Source organism: Lissotriton vulgaris, chromosome 2_1, assembly GCF_964263255.1.
Source record: "Lissotriton vulgaris chromosome 2_1, aLisVul1.2, whole genome shotgun sequence".
Lineage (NCBI taxonomy): Eukaryota > Metazoa > Chordata > Amphibia > Caudata > Salamandridae > Lissotriton > Lissotriton vulgaris.
The window spans coordinates 244,350,296-244,368,340 of NC_141687.1; the positions used below are offsets into that span (position 1 = coordinate 244,350,296).

The 18,045-nt window shown below is 47.6% G+C and overlaps 1 protein-coding gene across 7 annotated transcripts in view; it reads left to right on the top strand.

The window, feature by feature from the left end:
- Positions 1-18,045, top strand: part of MSI2 (musashi RNA binding protein 2) — a 1,814,765-nt gene that overhangs the window by 1,651,634 nt on the left and 145,086 nt on the right. For 4 of the 7 annotated variants that reach the window (XM_086954835.1, XM_086954834.1, XM_086954832.1 and 1 more), the window contains one exon: positions 7,752-7,928. The exons of the other annotated variants lie outside the window; for them this stretch is intronic. In XM_086954835.1, coding sequence (XP_086810961.1) covers positions 7,752-7,928 — 177 coding nt within the window. The remainder of the gene's footprint in view (positions 1-7,751; positions 7,929-18,045) is intronic. 7 annotated transcript variants of the gene reach the window in all.

Sequence of the window (18,045 nt, forward strand, 5' to 3'; positions counted from 1 at the left end):
GACACTTTATGGATAAAAAAAAGTCTGACTGTAAGAAAATTCTTAAGAACATAATGTGGAATATATTACTTGTCATATTAGACCATCATTGAATGTAGTACATTTCTTATTGATTTCTCTGGTCTATCCATCATAAATCACCTCAACCCACCAACCCTTGTTGGTGATGGGTTCGTTTATTTTGGATCTGATCACATCAAATTATGTCTTTCTTTTTCTTATCTCCCAGTGGCTCGTAGAAGAGGTTAGCTTATACCTGTTTAAAAACTCCTCTAGCTTGAAGCGCTGAGGCTAGAGCTGATGTACAGGTGTAATTAAAGGTGTTAATAGTCCAGTTCCTTACCTTTTTATTGTCCACGTAAGGCAAGCACAAAAGTGCTGCTCTAAAATGAACACATCTTTGCAAGTTCTTAACTACGTTTCTGGCTTATTATCTCAAGCAATTTGGGGAATGTCAGTTACTGATCCATTACTGGACAAGATCTCTGTTTTAGGTTTATATTCTTTAGGAATGCATTAACGATCACTCTCAGGGAGTGAAGAATCAATCAGTTTGCCAGGTGGTGCCACTGTGGGAGCAACAGTTAGATGTGCAATTTTACTGAGCTTGGAAGACATCTTCAAAGTAGATGCTGGACTATACCACTTCTAATAACATCTATGTGACTTAGTATGAGTATTTATCACTTGCCTAATGGGGTATCCCACTGACAAGACATTGTTGATACACATGGATTGAAAACACCACAGAAGAACTAATAGCTTGGTTAGTATTCTATTAGGCCACTACAAATAATCTTTGGGTGCAATTTTTTCTTCAAGTGACTTCAAATTATCTGTGACATTTTTCTTCTTCTTGTTTAGCTGATTATACTGGATTCCTGTAAGTAGGTTTATTGGCTACACCAAGGAGATTTGCAAGCTCTAAAATGAGCTGTCTTTATTAATACCATCTTCTCTGTTACTTACTGTGACAAAATCGATTTCCCTTACCGTTTGTTTAATTTGAACAAGTCAGTCTCCTTAAAAGAGCAGACTCTGCATATGGGTAGTTTCTGTTTCAAAAATATATTTTTACAAGAAGTAGAATTTGTAAAATGTACTAAAAAGTGATCAGACCATTCTACAAGAATTAGTAGGTCGCAAATAATTTGAGAAAAGAACAATTTCAAATATGCATTGTAATTTTTGGACGAGAGGGATATATGCTACATCAATCTGTTTCCACTAACGTTCTGCAAGCAAATGAGCAACAGTAGCAACATTAATCCGTAGGGACCCTTCTTGGATTGGTGCTTACCAGTTTGGCCTTATAATATGATTGGGCATTAATAGTGCCAGTATGTACATCTGTAGTGCTTCACTGTCTAATACACTATGGGCAAAGTATGCACCAAAATACAGTTTTGCCATAGGAAGACCTTGAAGCTAGAGTAAGACACAATTCCTAGGGCAAATCAGGATACCTGTTAGAAACGGGACCCTGGCCGGCCAAGACTCGCGTCGAGGTCAGTCAGGGATCACCATTTCTAAAGTCAGGGCAGGGGAGTCACACACCAAGGCAACCCCCACTCGCCCTCTAGGTAGCGTGGCGCGAGCAGTCTAGGCTAAACTTGGAGGCGGTATGAGTTAAGTATTTGCGCACGCACCCCAGCAACAACACCCAAGGCCCACCACAAAGAAAGGACTCTACACAAGGATATATATAAAATAGCCTTTGTATTATAATAAACAAAACATATTAGATAACACACGCAAACTGTACAATGTGCCAGGGGCACGGGCAGAATTTACAAGGGGAATTATGTACAGGACAGGGCCACCTGGACCACTGTCAGGGGTAGGCACTTGTTAGAAAATAATACTGGTAGATATACACTTATGTCGTAAACATAGAATGAGTAGCACCAAAATTATAAAAGCAACACACATCCAGTAATCACTGGAACAGTAAGGACCTCCTACGCAACCCTAAAACACTGTAGGTAAATCACGCAGGTAACTAGGACCTAAGGAAGGAATACCAACACCTAAGCAATTCACTCTTAGCAAAGGGAAGGAAACCTAAACATAAAATGCACCATCAACAATCTACTATGCAGGTCACATTTAGCATAATGGATAAACATAAACAATCCTCTCTGCAGGTCACGTTTAGCAAAAGGGGATAACCATAAGAATACCTAGTCAGGTCACTTTTAGAAAAGGGTACAGGTTAGAACACATGCGCAAGAATTACATCACAAGAAATTACAATGCGCGGGGTGCACAAAGCACAACACTCATAAATGTCCCTCAGGCCAACTGGCCTCGAAAGGGGCGGAATGCCCTGAGTCTTAATGTCAGGGAAGCTGCGCAGGCAGCACAGCACACAAACCTAAACGTGGCAACTGTCCACTAAGTGCTGGACAGTTGTAAAATATGAACTGGGCAAACGTTGGAGCCAGGAGGGCTCAAGAACAAGGTGGGGAGACACAGTGTGGGAGCCTCGGGGCTACAACCAACTAGCTACCTGTGTCCCCCTAGAGCCTCTCAGGGCTCGCTGAACAAAATGTGCAAATTAGAGCTCAGCGCTCTAAATCAAGGAAAATGCCCCCAGAGCCTCTCTCAGGGCTCTCACTCGAATGCGGCCGTCGTTGGAGCCTCGCCGGGCTCAAAACACCCAACTGGCCCCCAAGAGCCTTGCAGGCTCGCACAGCACAAGGGGCGCGTTGGAGTCCCTCCCGGGGGACTCAGGATCCAGAACGATGCCCCACGGAGCCTCGCGCTCCTTCAAAGGAATGCCCCACACGTTGGAGCGGCCCTCTGCCAATCGGGGCCGCTCAAAGAACAAAGGACCCTGTCCCCGCACTCACCGGTACTTCGCTGGTGCCGCGGGGGCAGGAGCACTGCCGGATCTCCTCCTTGCTCGTCCCGGGGCTCTCCCTCCGATCGGGGAGCCTCGGGCAGGACACGCCGGCTGCTTCCTTTCGCGCTGCTCGGCTGCAGGGCGGGACTTCCGGTCGGCCTCTCGGGGGCCGCGCTGCTATTGGCCGGTCGGCCAGAAGACTTCCGGGTCGTCGCGGGCAGCGCGGCGGCCCGTCTCAGGTAGGCAGGCGGCTTCTCAATACCCGAGGAGTGGGCTCCCTCGAGGTATTTACAAAATCAAAGTACGGGGCAATGCCGGGTGGCACCGGCCTTTAAATAATAAAATAAAGCGAGGTGGGCACTCGCTATGCCGAAAATCGGCAAATCGGCTCTGACGCCGGGTGGGCACCGGCAATGCAATAAAAGCGCTCTCAAGCGCCAAGAGAAGGGCGCCCAGCGCTATCAGGACAATAAAGCGCGCCCAGCGCTATAAATCAGAATCAGAGCGCTCCCATGCACTCTAAGTAAAGCAAAAGCTCCAGCAGGGACTGGAGGCAGGCAGAGGGGCAAGGCAGGGCCAGAGCCAGCACACTGGGTCTCCAGGCAGGGAGACAGCCCAAGTGGCGGTCCTCTTGGCCCCAGCAGCAGCAGAGCCCCCTCTGGCAGGATCCTAGGCAGAACCAAGAACAGGACAAATTGCATGGGGACACAGCCCCTTCTTATACAGGAAAACCCCTTTGTCTCAAGGGTGCAGGGTGGGGGAAAACCAGTCGCAGCTGGTTCTGAAGTACTCTGTTTACCCCAACCACCCTCTCTATTCACTGGCAGGGCTAGGGCCATCAGTCGCACTACAGGGGGTGGAGCCAGCATTGTCCGGGGAAAGTCCAGGCCCATCAGGGACCAAGTGCACTCCTCCCAAGCCATCAAGCATGCTGATCTCACACTCACCACCGGGCAGACCCATCCAGCCTTCCTGGAGCCAGGCTCACCAGCCAGCTCCAGCCAATCACACTGCAGGCATATTTTCCAGCAATATGCCAAGTCCCAGAAATGGCATTTCTACACATGCCACATTCACGCAACATACATCATTGCGAAGCATTCATTCTCACGAACACGCACATACCAAATTCGAGCATGCACTCCCCACACATTAGGAATTACTAGGGACACAGACATTCCCCATGCATCCCTATGGGAGAGCAGGCCAGCCTCACTACATGCACGCACTTTACTCTGGGACACAGAGAAAAAGTGCGCACAGACCAGAAAATCATCCACACATATCACAGATTAAAAGCAAAAAGATTAGGGGTGAACCTGCCTTAAGGGCCAAGTCCAACAATACCCAATACAGGTCTGGTGTTTTTAGTTACCTGCAAAGCGGTGACGAAAAGGCTTTAACTGGCTCAGAATACAGCTGCCCGCACGCTTTCCCCACATCCTAAATGCTGTCATACCTCTGACCTCCTTCGACGGCTTCACTGGTTACCTATAGAACAGAGTTAACTTCAAGACTTTATGTACCACATATAAGATCCTGCATGGCCTGGGTCTGCAAATCCTGAGCGATCTATGCTCGGTGTGTACCCTGCGCTCTGAGGACCTACACCTGGCCTGTGTCCGCGGGTGCGCAGGACCTGAGCCGGAGGGCGCACTTTCTGGGCATTGGCCCCCGCCATCTGGAATACCATCCCTCTTGCCGCCTGTGGCATGCAAGACCACTGAGAGTTCAGGAAACTGAGCAAGACATGGCTGTTTTCCAATCTGTAGTCTACTCCTTCTCTGTCCGCATCTACTCTTGCTCAGCGCTGGGACGCCTCGATGCCCATGCAGCCATGCGCTCTACAAATGCTGATAAAATATCATAACACTCCTTGTAGTAGGTCAAGGTTCATCACTCTTCTCTGACTCCCTTCCAAATGAGATTGGGGCCTTTGACTCACCCTTCTGGGTCAAGTTAATTACTTTTCTGGCCAGGCAGAGGATCAAAGGCCTCTCTACACAACACGGCCACTGCCAGTAATTAGGCCTTATTTGGGAGAGGGACGTGGTCTGCATTAACTAATTAATTTTCAGACTGAACCTGGCCTGTGAATGTTGTGCCTCTCTGAAACAAATCGGGTAACCAGAACCCTGTAGCCAGTCCTAGTAGAGGCTGCTATTTGATATTTTGAAGGGAAGGGAACTGTGGCAGTTGGGGGCAGAGTTTAGGCTGTCAGGGAATTTCTTTCACAGACCACTTGGCGACACCATCTTTGGAATTCTCAAAATGCTGTGTAGGCGGGTTGAGACCTGGATGTAGTGATGGGTGTTGCTAGGATTGGGCAGTGATGCCTACCTTCTGGAACTTTCCACTCCACTTAAAAACTCATGCACAAGGTAGAGCCCTTTGAAAACAGTCTGGACCTGGGGAAGGGATGCTGAAGTAATGTCCTGTTGGAGGAGATATGACACCAAACCCCCACTGCAAGGATGGATTCAAGGACCTCTGGCTTCAGTTGCCACCCGGGGACTAAGATTTATTTTTCCAGTGCGTGTGGTGCCCCCTATACCTTATGGGGACAGTAGAGAGATTACCGGCTTTGGCTGAGTGAACTACCTCTTCTTACATGGACTTTTCTGGTAGGTGTGTGAACTCAAGTAAGAAGTTCCACACTCCTACTGACAAACAAGGTCTGTGTAAGCAGCTAGGAAGCCATAAGATCTTGGGAATGCAGCCAGGGAGGGAACACTGCCTTGATAGCCTGCTGAGGAAGAACCCTGACTCTGGAGAGGAGCACAGAAAGAGCAAGCTCCTACAGAAATATAAAATGCTTGGAGACCAGTTAGCCTGAAAAATCCATACCTGGTAGATAGACCGCTCCACCAAGAGCAAAACTCAACTTTCCTTGTGCAGTGAATAATTACAGGTATTTATAAATGTCATTGTATGATGGTACCAACGTTAATGATTTTAATGGTGTTGAATTGGTTCATTGTTAAATACCTCTGCTTTTATTAATGGGTTGACACACTAAGAAAGCCAGTTGACCTGCCTTTTGAGACCTACACCCCCAATGTATTGTGCTGTAGAGGTGGGGGTTTAATGGTTTTAGGCTTCAGGGCTCGCTAGGTGCTGTGAACGATTAGGAGGACCCACCAGAAGTATTTCCACCTGCCATCTTGTAGGTTTTTGGACATTAATGTGTAATATTTAGTATGTTCGTAATACAGTAATTTGCCTTTTTTATAAGTAAAAGCCCTGACTGAACCTGATTTTTTGGGGGCTTTGTTTGTCGCTGGCCTGCAGGGTGGGGTACTAGTCCACATCAATTTCCCTGAGCGGGGTTTGGACTGCTGTGCCTTACTACTATGAGAGAATCCAGCTGCTAGACCTGGGCAATTGGTTCCCAGTCAATGGGAGGTTGCAGACTTATTACTTGAGAATAACCCACATCCTTCCAAACTAATAACCAACTTTCTTACAGCAATGCGAAGTCCTTGTAAGAATTATAAAAATAAGTCCTCTCTTTTACGTTTTTCCCCATTAGTCTTATACATTCCTTTATTCCAAAGTTTTCCTTCTGGGTACTGCTAAATTATATTTCCCTTTTGCTAACAGGCTGCAAAATGCACGGCCTATATTCACAATTAACCAGTCATGTACCTGTAACACTGGATCCCCTGCTTCTTCACTCTTTCCACAGATTACAAACAACCTGCCAGCCGTCCTCTCCTAGTTATTGGATGCTGGGCTAAATTAGCAAAAGTGGAGGGGATCCCCAATTCCTAATGCCAGAGCTAGAAAACTAAGAAGCTGGAGAAAGCGGGTGGGTAAAACAGTACATTTGTGTGTCCACAGTGTGGTATCCAGGGTTTCCCATATTTTAGTAATCTGTGGAGAGAATAAAGCAAGAGAGAAAATTAGTGTTACAGGTGAGTCTCTTCTTGTTGACTTTCAATATGTTTTAGAACTGATTTAATCAGCTAGACTGTCCGGTCTTATGTTACTTAGTTGAATAAGCGCTGATAGCTATACATACAGATGTACAAAGGCCTTGTGCGAACAGAACCATTCAACAGACCTGTTTTGGGGATGAATATGTGTACAGCAGTAACATGTACATAATGTTTTCCCCCACACATTGGGTATATGTGTGCGTATTTATATTTTAAACAAACGAGTGTGATCTTTTCTGCATATGTTTTAGAATTTAAAATTGTTTTGTCTTATAATAAATGTACATGTGCTTGTTTTTTGTCTTCAGAAAACTGATACCCACTTTCTCTTTTGTCGGCCTTTGTGATATGCAATTCAGTCTGAAACATCTCTTCACTGAGTGTGTATGTTTAATGGGGTTCATTTTGAACGACTGAATCAGTTGTGTGATTTTACTGTACAGTGTAATAGAATGAGTAGTTTATAAGTAGTGCTTTACCCTGTGAGCCGTACATAAAATCTGTAAACAAATACGCATGATTTTACTCAATTTGTTCAATTCCTTCTGCCTCCTACGAAGGCATGGTCAGAACGGCTGGGACAACATTTCTTACATCCAGAATCCCCAAAGAATTCTACTGGTGTTCTAGCAAAGAGATATGTCCTAGTGGTCCTGTTGGAATAGCTTGCAAACTAAATATTGCCTTCTCCTTGAAATCCTATATTCCATGAAGTGCAAATTCAGTGAGTGTGTGCACGTTTATGGACACAGATGTGCATGCACATGTGTGAACCCCAAGACATTTGTGTAACGATGGTTTGTTTTAACATGTAATCAGATTTGGGCTCATGCATGGTACCAATCTGTTCATCCTATTACTTTTTACATATGGCATTTGTAATGTAAAGTACAAGAAAATTTCACTTTCATAAGAGACATGTCAGTATGGCCTCCACAATGATAGAGTCCCTGTATCTTTAGGGATCCCTGATTACGGTTTCTATACTTCGCCCGGTGAGCAGCGGGCTCAGATCTCGTACGCGGATTACGGATCCATGGGTCCTCGGGCGGCTCAGATGCTTCGTAGTGAGCATGCTGCTTCAGCAAGTAACTCCCCCCTCCACCACCTGCCCAGCCCGGATCAGTTTAAGAGCCCAGGTTTGTATCACCTTTCATTCCTTTGGGGGAGATGCGCATAGACTTTAATGGCACACAGGATCTGCTTGCCAGTCGGGCATTAAAGCAAGTTCACTGCATCCTTAGTCAGCCCACATACTTCGTGGTGACTTTTGTCAAGGTGCAGTTTTTAATTCAAAATGTGTCAGACTAAATCAAATTTATAAAAAACGGTTTGATTTTTTTAGTCCATAAATATAATTATTATTTTTGTATTTGTTTTTTTTTATGTATACTGTGGTGGAGTAGGTACAACTGTATTAAGTGTTAAAAATGTCTATTGTAAATGTTACTAGCTCACCATGCTCTTGGAATACAGGGAATTTTAGTAACATTCTAAAACACATTTGTCCATTTCAATAGAGTGTAACTTTTAGCGTGTTTAATTAGTCAAATCATGTTTGAACCTGAATATAATGGACCTTGTAATTTCATCCATGTTGATCACTTTGTTTTATATGTCATTTATTCAGAAGCTGTTTTCATGTTTTTCGTAATTTGTTTTGATGTATTTTGTGGCTTCGTTGCCCACCTGAGAATTAGTCCATTTAGCTGGTTAAATGTCCATATGTTAATGCCAGAATGTATAAATGGAAATGTAACTGTAGATATGTATCTTTATTGATAGCCTTGCATGTGCAGCAGTGCTTTCATGAAATAATCTTGTTATTCATCATGGCTGTACGCTGAGCAGTGACTGGTATGGCAAGCTAAATTCTTTCTCTGGTTCGGATATATACCGATTGCATACATTGACTTCAACCTCTTTGCAAACCCATCGGCATATACAGTAATATGCTTGGTACTTATAAACGTATAAATACATAGACTATTAATGATCAGAAAATAGAATGTTCCAAACTGCTTCTAAAATGCCAACGCTAGATGGTAAATTTAGAAATTTGAGCTGAGACCTTTGTTTTCATAGTCGAAATGAGGCTTTGAAAGATCACAATATAGGTCCTTTCCTGTTTAAGGAACAACAGTTTGTGGATGGGAAGCTTCATATGGATGTTTCGAACTTCCTTTTTAACTTAATACAGTTTAAAAGTGTACCCATACACTACTATATGAACTGGGAATTATGGAGTGGATGGGCATCAGAAGGGAAGGTGCGGTTTCATGATAGCCCTCTATATGCGTTACTGACATTTAAGCATTTGAACGACCCAGTCCTCTACTTCAGAACTATGAAGTTAGTCCATTTTGAACAGCCCCCCTCTGATTCATATTGTACCAGAATCTCCGAAACGTGGTTTGGTACAAACTCCCACGCCTCATCACGGGGTACCAAAAGCTCCTATTCCAGCCTATTGCATGCCACACCCTAATTCACAGTCAGAATCCTGTTGTCACACAAACTCAATTCATACCATAGCTTTCCACAACCTCTGTTGTGTGCTACAACCTGCTTCAAACCATGGCTTGCCACAACCTCTCGTTTATGGGGTCACATCTTCCTGCTCCAACCCATAGTGTGCCACATCCTGCCAGACCACCCAGCGCGTGCCACACCCTCCTAATTCAGCCCATGGTGTACTACGTCCTCTGAGTCTAATCTATGGTGTGCTGTAACCTCGCAATTTCAACCATGCCCTCCCACTTCTATTCTTATTTTGCCACAACCTATTATACCATTGCATAGTGTGCCATACCTCCAAACTGTGATGTCCCACAACCTCCCACTACAATGTATTGTGTGCTGCAGACGACTCTAAACGATGACTTACCAAAACCTCCCACTCCAACATTTGGTATTCAGTAGTCTGCCACTTCAAACCATGTTTCCACAGTGCGCCACTCCAAGCCTAGGTGTGCTACAACCCCCTCTAGCCATTGCAACAATCTCCTCTCCTCCAGCCATTGTGACAATCTCCTCCGGCCATTGCGACAACCTCCTCCGGCCATTGCGACAACCTCCTCCGGCCATTGCGACAACCTCCTCCGGCCATTGCGACAACCTCCTCCGGCCGTTGCTTCTACCTCCTCCGGCCGTTGTCACTACCTCCTCTGGCTGTTGTCACTACCTCTTCCGGCCGTTGTCACTACCTCCTCCGGCCGTTGCCACTACCACCTCCGGCCGTTGCCACTACCACCTCCGGCCGTTGCCACTACCTCCTCCGGCCCTTGCCACTACCTCCTCCGGCCGTTGCCACTACCTCCTCCGGCCCTTGCCACTACCTCCTCCGGCCCTTGCCACTACCTCCTCCGGCCGTTGCCACTACCTCCTCCGGCCGTTGCCACTACCTCCACCGGCCGTTGCCACTACCTCCACCGGCCGTTGCCACTACCTCCTCCGGCCGTTGCCACTACCTCCTCCGGCCGTTGCCACTACCTCCTTCGGCCGTTGCCACTACCCCCTTCGGCCGTTGCCACTACCTCCTTCGGCCATTGCCACTACCTCCTTCAGCCGCTGCCACTACCTCCTTCAGCCGTGGCAGCAAACCTCCTTCAGCCGTGGCAGCAAACCTCCTCCAGCCGTGGCAGCAAACCTCCTCCAGCCATGGCAGCAAACCTCCTCCAGCCGTGGCAGCAAACTCCTCCAGCCGTGGCAGCAAACAACTCCAGCCGTGGCAGCAAACTCCTCCAGCCGTGGCAGCAAACTCCTCCAGCCGTGGCAGCAAACTCCTCCAGCCGTGGCTGCAACCTCCTCCAGCCGTGGCTGCAACCCCCTCCAGCCGTGGCTGCAACCCCCTCCAGCCGTGGCTGCAACCCCCTCCAGCCGTGGCTGCAACCCCCTCCAGCCGTGGCTGCAACCTCCTCCAGCCGTGGCTGCAACCTCCTCCAGCCGTGGCTGCAACCCCCTCCAGCCGTGGCTGCAACCCCCTCCCGCCATGGCTGCAACCTCCTCCCGCCGTGGCTGCAACCTCCTCCCGCCGTGGCTGCAACCTCCTCCCGCCGTGGCTGCAACCTCCTCCCGCCGTGGCTGCAACCTCCTCCCGCCGTGGCTGCAACCTCCTCCCGCCGTGGCTGCAACCTCCTCCCGCCGTGGCTGCAACCTCCTCCCGCCGTGGCTGCAACCTCCTCCCGCCGTGGCTGCAACCTCCTCCCGCCGCGGCAGCAACCTCCTCCCGCCGAGGCAGCAACTTCCTACAGAGCATGCAACAGCCTCCCGATTCAACCCAGGGCGTGCAGCAACCTCCGGCTCCAACCCATGGCGTGCAACAACCTCCGGCTCCAACCCACAGTGTGCAACAACCTCCGGCTCCAACCCACAGCGTGCAACAACCTCCGGCTCCAACCCACAGCGTGCAACAACCTCCGGCTCCAACCTATAGCGTGCAACAACCTCCGGCTCCAACCTATAGCGTGCAACAACCTCCGGCTCCAACCCATGGTGTTCAACAACACTCCGCTCCAACCCATTGTTTTCAACAACACTCCGCTCCAACCCATTGTTTTCAACAACACTCCGCTCCAACCCATTGTTTTCAACAACACTCCTCTCCAACCCATGGTGTTCAACAACACCCCGCTCCAACCCAGGGTGTTCAACAATACCCCGCTCCAACCCAGGGTGTTCAACAACCTCCCACTCCAACCCATGGTATGCAACAACCTCCCACTCCAACCCATGGTATGCAACAACCTCCCACTTCAACCCATGGAATGAAACAAACACCCACTCCAACCCAAAGTATGCAACATCCTCCCACTCCAATCCATGGTATGCAACAACCTCTTACTCCAACCCAAAGTATGCAACAACCTCCCACTCCAACCCATGGTATGCAACAACCTCCCACTTTAATCTGTAATGTGGCACAATTTCCAAGTCCCGTCTATGGTGTACCATAGCCTCCAGCTCCAAATCATGGTATGCCACAGCATGCATCTGCAACCCACGGTGTACCACAGTCCCCCTCAGTGTGCAACTGTCACCAGCCACTCCAACCCATGGTATTCCACAAGCTGCCAGTTCAACTCATGAATGTTGCACATATTTGCGCTCCATCCCATGTGTTAGCCTCTGAAATATCCCTGTCCAGCAGATTTATTATAAGCTCTCACTCCAAATCACACTGTCCTACTCCAAACCATGGTGTATCAGAAGTTCCCACTCCCAATATTTGGAGTGGTTCAACCAGCTCCAAAACATGACTTGCAACTCCAATTAACCAGCTTCTCCCATGTTGTGCCATGACTAGTCAAAGACCTGCTATAAACATCTGCTTCTCTTAATCAAGCTGTTCCAGAACCTGCATTTTATACCACGATATGTCTCAATCTTCTACTCTAAATCATGACGTCTCAACATTTTTGCCGATTGCTTATCTGACTCGTTATTAGTTTTCAGTGCCTTTGAGCTTATGTGTGAGTTCCTTTATTTGATGTGGGTTTCTTTTGTCTTGGTGGCCTTACCTTACACTTGAAACACTGCACTGGAAAGCTTTTGGGCCCAGTGTAAGACGTTTGGGCCCAGTGTAAGACGTACGTTTGGGCCCAGTGACAAACGTTTGGGTCCAGTGACAAACGTTTGGACCCGATCCAGTGAAAAACGTACGTTTGGGTCTTACTTCAGAACACTGAGATGGAGCCCTTGTTACAACCAAGGTGGCTTTTCTACACATTCCTGCTCCAGCTTTACCCTATGCAGAGGTTCTTGGGCTTGTGCTCAAATCACATATCAACTTCGGAGATTCCTTCGGCGGTGTGCATGCCCGTGTGGTGATTCTTGGCTAGGATACAGTGAGTAACTGGAGAGCGGTGGGTGATAGCCTTTGAGTGGTTCAGCAGGTCTGCCTGAACTTGACTAGGCGAGCGCTGCTCATAAGGGTTCGAGCAGATGTGATTCAGCGCTTCCAACAAGTGCAGGACAGAGCTCTGCCAGAAAGGCGCTCAAACAAAAGGAAAAGCAGCACAAGCAAACTCCTCTGACGTTATTCCTTTGGTAGCTTGCTTCAAGTTTTGTTTTTGATACACAGAGCCTTCCGGAATAAAGGCTCACGTTGTATGAAGGCCATCACTGTGAAGCAGAGGCCTCCTAGAAACGGTTGGTCATTTATTATCAACCGACTCACTTTTGAAGAAGAAAAAAGGTAGTTTCGGAGTGTGAAGATTGGCAGCCACAAACTTGGCCTATGTGAAAGTAAGATTACTCCACTTTTATAAATTCAAGATCAAACCATTTAAATTCACCTAAAACGTGCCACAGTGCTGTGGTTGGTTGAGAGCTGTTGGTAAGTTGGATCAGATTGATTAATGAACGAAGATGAATGCCCTGTGAGCTCTAAGCTTTGCTGTTGCTTTTTAATGTTAAGACTATTGCTCTTGACACTGATCTCCTTACGTTCAAGCACACATTTTTGCAAACAGCTTAAAATACAAAGACAGTCTTATCAACCATTTGCAAAGCAATCCGCATTATTTTTTTAACAGAAAGGTGCTTCCAGCGTGAATTGTGAAATAATGTGAAGCGCATACAAGGTGGACCCGATGGCTTCCCCCGGTGCATCAGGGTTTACAGTAAGCTGATTGCGGTTGGGCGCATAAGTCTTTTTTTTATTTTAGACTGCAGTGTTTGTCTCTTGGAGGGACTGGATCCGTCAATTTGTGTATGGACATGAAGCGATCTATTTCCTCCAGTTCCTTGCTCCTCCTCTTCTCGTGCGACCTATGGTGAAGCAGGTTGGGTCTGCTATTCATTGACAGTTGAAATGTGGTTGGGAGTTTGAAGGATTAGAGTTCTCGTTTTGTGGCAAAGAACTGCTTCATTCGATTTATATCCGTTTATTATATAAATTGCTATAGACATAGAGGTTTGATCCCAGTTCATATTCTATCCTCCTGCTCCCGCGTGCGCCTCTCGGAGCTGGTTGTGGTCCAGCTGAGCTCTCGGCATATGGTCGTGTTGATTTTGTTGCACTCTGGTGTTTTCAGTTGCTGGCACAATGCGGTTTTCGGAGTTTGAAGTTTGTTTTATGTTCATTTCCAGACTTTGGAACAGAATTTAATGCGTTAGGGCACACTGGAGACTCTTACTGGAACAGTTAAGAGATCCATGGAGTGCGTTCTATCAGTGCTGCGGGTTTGCCGAACTCCTTCCCTTTGTGTCGCCACAAAGCCATTTTTATGTTGATTCAGAGATTACTGATCAACCATACTCTACAGCTGTAAGTGCATGAACTTAAGGTTGACTGACCCTACATCTGGCCTTTAGGTTTCTTTACACTGCCCAAAGTATGAAGCTGCAATAGGCCTCACTGTAGCATAGTCTGAACTGTGAGGAAACCTCAAACGGCACAGGTATGTGATATTTGAGCATCAGAAGGAAATCCACTGGTGCCCTTTCTCTCTGTAATATTCCAATTCCATTAAAGCCCAGTAACTTGGCGTCTTTACCAAACCTGCGCCGAACTACGGTCAGTTCATGCATTTGAGAGTGTGAAGGGTAGGGAATGTAGGGCAGTATTTGTATATTTGAAGTGTTGCATTAATCTTTCAGTTCGTTGTACAGGCAAAAGGACGTTGGCTTGTAATGCAGGTTTACCTAATGTAACTGTAATTGGCATGATTTTATTGAAATGTATCGTACTCAGATAGATTAATAGAGAGGAAGGCAAGAAGCTCTTGAATTTGTGTTTGCTGCATGAAGTGTTTGTGGTAATACCAGAGTAACAAACTGGCCCACTAGACCAAAAAACAGGCTACCAACTTCCCAAAAAGCGGCTTACACACTGATTGTTATACCAACCCTTTGTACACTGCCAGACTGCATTATACACCAGTTTGACCTTGATGGCCTCTGGACGGGTCCTGCACAGCACCACACACCTGTTGACCAATCTCATCATGCGCTGCTGTTGGTGTGATGTTAATGCCAGCTCATTAAATTCAAGCTCTGACATTGACTTGGGTGCTCTTCATTCTGGTAAGGACTGCCTGACGGTTTTTCTACCAACCATTGGAGTGCATAATAATGTGCAAATACTGCCCTTGACTTGTCATACTTTCAACCAGCAGTTCATGTACATATTGGCCTCTCTTTATGCTGTACCACAAGTGGCCAACCAACTGGTCTCAAGGCCTGGCATGAAATGCACTCGGTGAAACTTTTTCAATATGTCCACCCAAAAGACCAGTTTTACGTGAAAGGTGAGATGCACTTTGAAGTGCTTGAATTGAGCTTTGGAGTTTTTGCCTCTATTTGACATTTTGATGCAAGATAACGCGACTGTGCACCTTTTTAAAACCACTTTCCACTTAACACCATGTAGATGTTCTCCCTGACCCCGTGCGGGGTTTTGTGCTGCTTTTAAGATCTGCCCCTCCTTTCTGTCACTCTGATTGGTAGTAACTTGACATCGTCCATCCTGCTTTTCTATAAAGGGCTACACGCTATGTGGATATCCCTTCTAGAAACGAGACTAGCCTGGGTACTCGCTCCTGGAAGACGGGTACTAGGAAATTTCAGAGAATCCATCTATTTGGTTACATGTGTCGTCTCTGCTTCTCGATGTCAGACAGAGCAACACAAGGTCTCTGTGCATGACACGCTTTACGGGGCTTCTTTTATTCACCTGTTCGTGTAAAGAGTTCTCGTTTGCTTTTTAGGTTTTGCCTCGTGATCCGCTGCGCAGCAGCGTTCGCGCAGGGCGAAAACTTTTGTTTACCAGTATGGCTGTTCGTCCCGCCTCTGTTTCCCATTGGCTAGCTCCATAAATGGAGGCTAGCCATAGGAAAACAGAGGCGTCCGTCATTTTGCGAGGCGACTCGTGGGCGTTTCTGAGAAGTTTTCTCATCCGGCCCCTTTTGTCACGTCAGTGCGGCGGTGGGCGGGGTTTATTTTTTTGTTCGTAGAGGTTTCTTTTCGTCATTCCGCGGCCGACCGCCGCCGGAGGAAGTCCAGGTCCAGGTGAGTGCTTTGCGTGTGCTCGTTCGTTCCCGCACCCCCCTCCCGCTGTCCGTCTTCCCGTTCCCGCCCCCCCTCCCGCTGTCCGTTCCCGCCCCACCTCCCGCTGTCCGTGTGCCCGAGGGTGCTTGTTCATCCTTGTCTTTTGTTGCCCACAGCCTTTTGACCCATTCTGCACTCCACCCTAACGTCCCCGTATTTTCCCCTCTTTAAAAGCAGCTGATGGCTTTATAGTTTTCTTCTTAAAGAGAGCCTCAGACTAGATAACCACTATCTTCAATCCCTCCTATCCCCCCCCCCCCCCCTGCCCCCTCCCTCCCTGATCACGAGGCAAGGCAAATTCCGAAGTCTCCTGGTGTGTGACGCTTGGCCAGCACTCCATCACAGCAGGCTATTGGGACGTGTGGTGTGTCTGCCCGCCCCCCCTCCCGCTGTGCGTGTGCCTGCCCGCCCCCCTCCTGCTGTCCGTGTGTCTGCCCGCCCCCCTCCCGCTGTCCGTGTGTCCATAGGAATCTGGCTTCACTTTAACATGAGTGCACTGTGTGATTCAGGACTGCTCTGTAAGACCAGCCCTCACGAGAGATCATCAACGTTATGTGGTAAGGACGCTGACATAATCACCCCTTCACGTTCTCCTAACACTCAAAAACAATTAGCCCGTTGCTAGGCCTAAAAATCAACAGAGATGCTCCTTTTTATTAGACATGCCTCTCCGCTACCCAAAGCGATCATCATGCATGCCCTCGTAATCGCCCAACAAACGCCGCATAATAAGCATGTCACCCTGCCAACTTCCAGCAGTCTCTGATCAGTCAAACATAATAATCTCCTCACCCCAGGGCACTCACCAGTGTGACATGTCCCCAGTTTCTCCCCAGCACGGAAGGAATTTCCCGGAAACGCCAGGCCAGCACTCCATTACAACAGGCTATTGGGATGTGTAGTGTGTCTGCCTGCCCCCTCCCACTATCCGTGTGTCTGCCCGCCCCCCTCCCGCTGTCCGTGTGTCTGCCCGCCCCCCTCCCGCTGTCCGTGTGTCTGCCCGCCCCCCCTCCCGCTGTCCGTGTGTCTGCCCGCCCCCCCTCCCGCTGTCTGTGTGTCTGCCCGCTCCCCTCCCACTGTCCGTGTGCCTGCCCGCCCCCCTCCCACTGTCCGTGTGCCCGCCCCCCTCCCGCTGTCCGTGTGCCCGCCCCCCTCCCGCTGTCCGTGTGTCCATGGGCATCTGGCTTCACTTTCACATGAGTGCACTGTGTGATTCAGGACTGCTCTGTAAGATTATCACGGAAGGCACTGGGTGTATTCTGTGAACATTTGAATCACTTAGAAATGGCACTTCCTTATAATGTATGTAAATTGATGAGAACCATTGTCAAAGTTAACACTAGTCCGGACTGTTGTAAAGTCAGAACTCTGAAGATTTTATCACACGTCACCAGCGCTCAAAGAACAGGTACAGCGAAGAGGTGCAAGCTTCCCACCCTTGGAAAAAACGTTAGGCAGAAGGAGCTTGCTTTACGTGGGCCCACCTATTGCAAACATCAAGCAAGCTTCCCTCAGGCACACTGAACAGGCGCAGGCTCAGCTGTCCACGGTACAAGCTTCTCTCAGGACACATACGAGTGGACAAGACAGAAAGTTCACACAGAGAGCAGAGGCAGAGCCAGGGGGCTGGCTTGACTCTATAAGCCAAAACACGAGCCGAGTCATAAAAGGTTATGCATGTAAAATACACAGCAAAAGTCTTGTAAAAACGCGATAAAGATTTTCAGGTTAACATTTTAATTCTACGAGCGAACCGAGGTGTCAATTTATCATATGCACTGTGTACATGGCCACCGCTGTTATATGTCGAACATTATCTATCAAACCACACGCGTGTGTTTTTTATATAGCATGCACCCAAGTTTCAAGTTTAAGTTTGTTTAGTTATTTAAAACCATAACATTTGTGGCAAAGAAAACCGATCTCAACTACATTTATCAGATAGAACAGATTACTTTGAATGCACATGATCCTGACTGGCCTTAACACAATATATTCAGACCTTTCATTCTTGATTTCGCATTCCTACATAACTAAAGTGCCATTGTGCATTATAAAAATAGTTAGTTCCTAATCCTTAGCAACACCTAATACTTCACAATCAATTGTACGACCTATTAAACCTTATTTAAACCTGAAAACAATAGGAAGCTTTCTTCTGCAAAGGAGGCAAAAGAATGTGCAATAGGAGACATTTCGACCGCC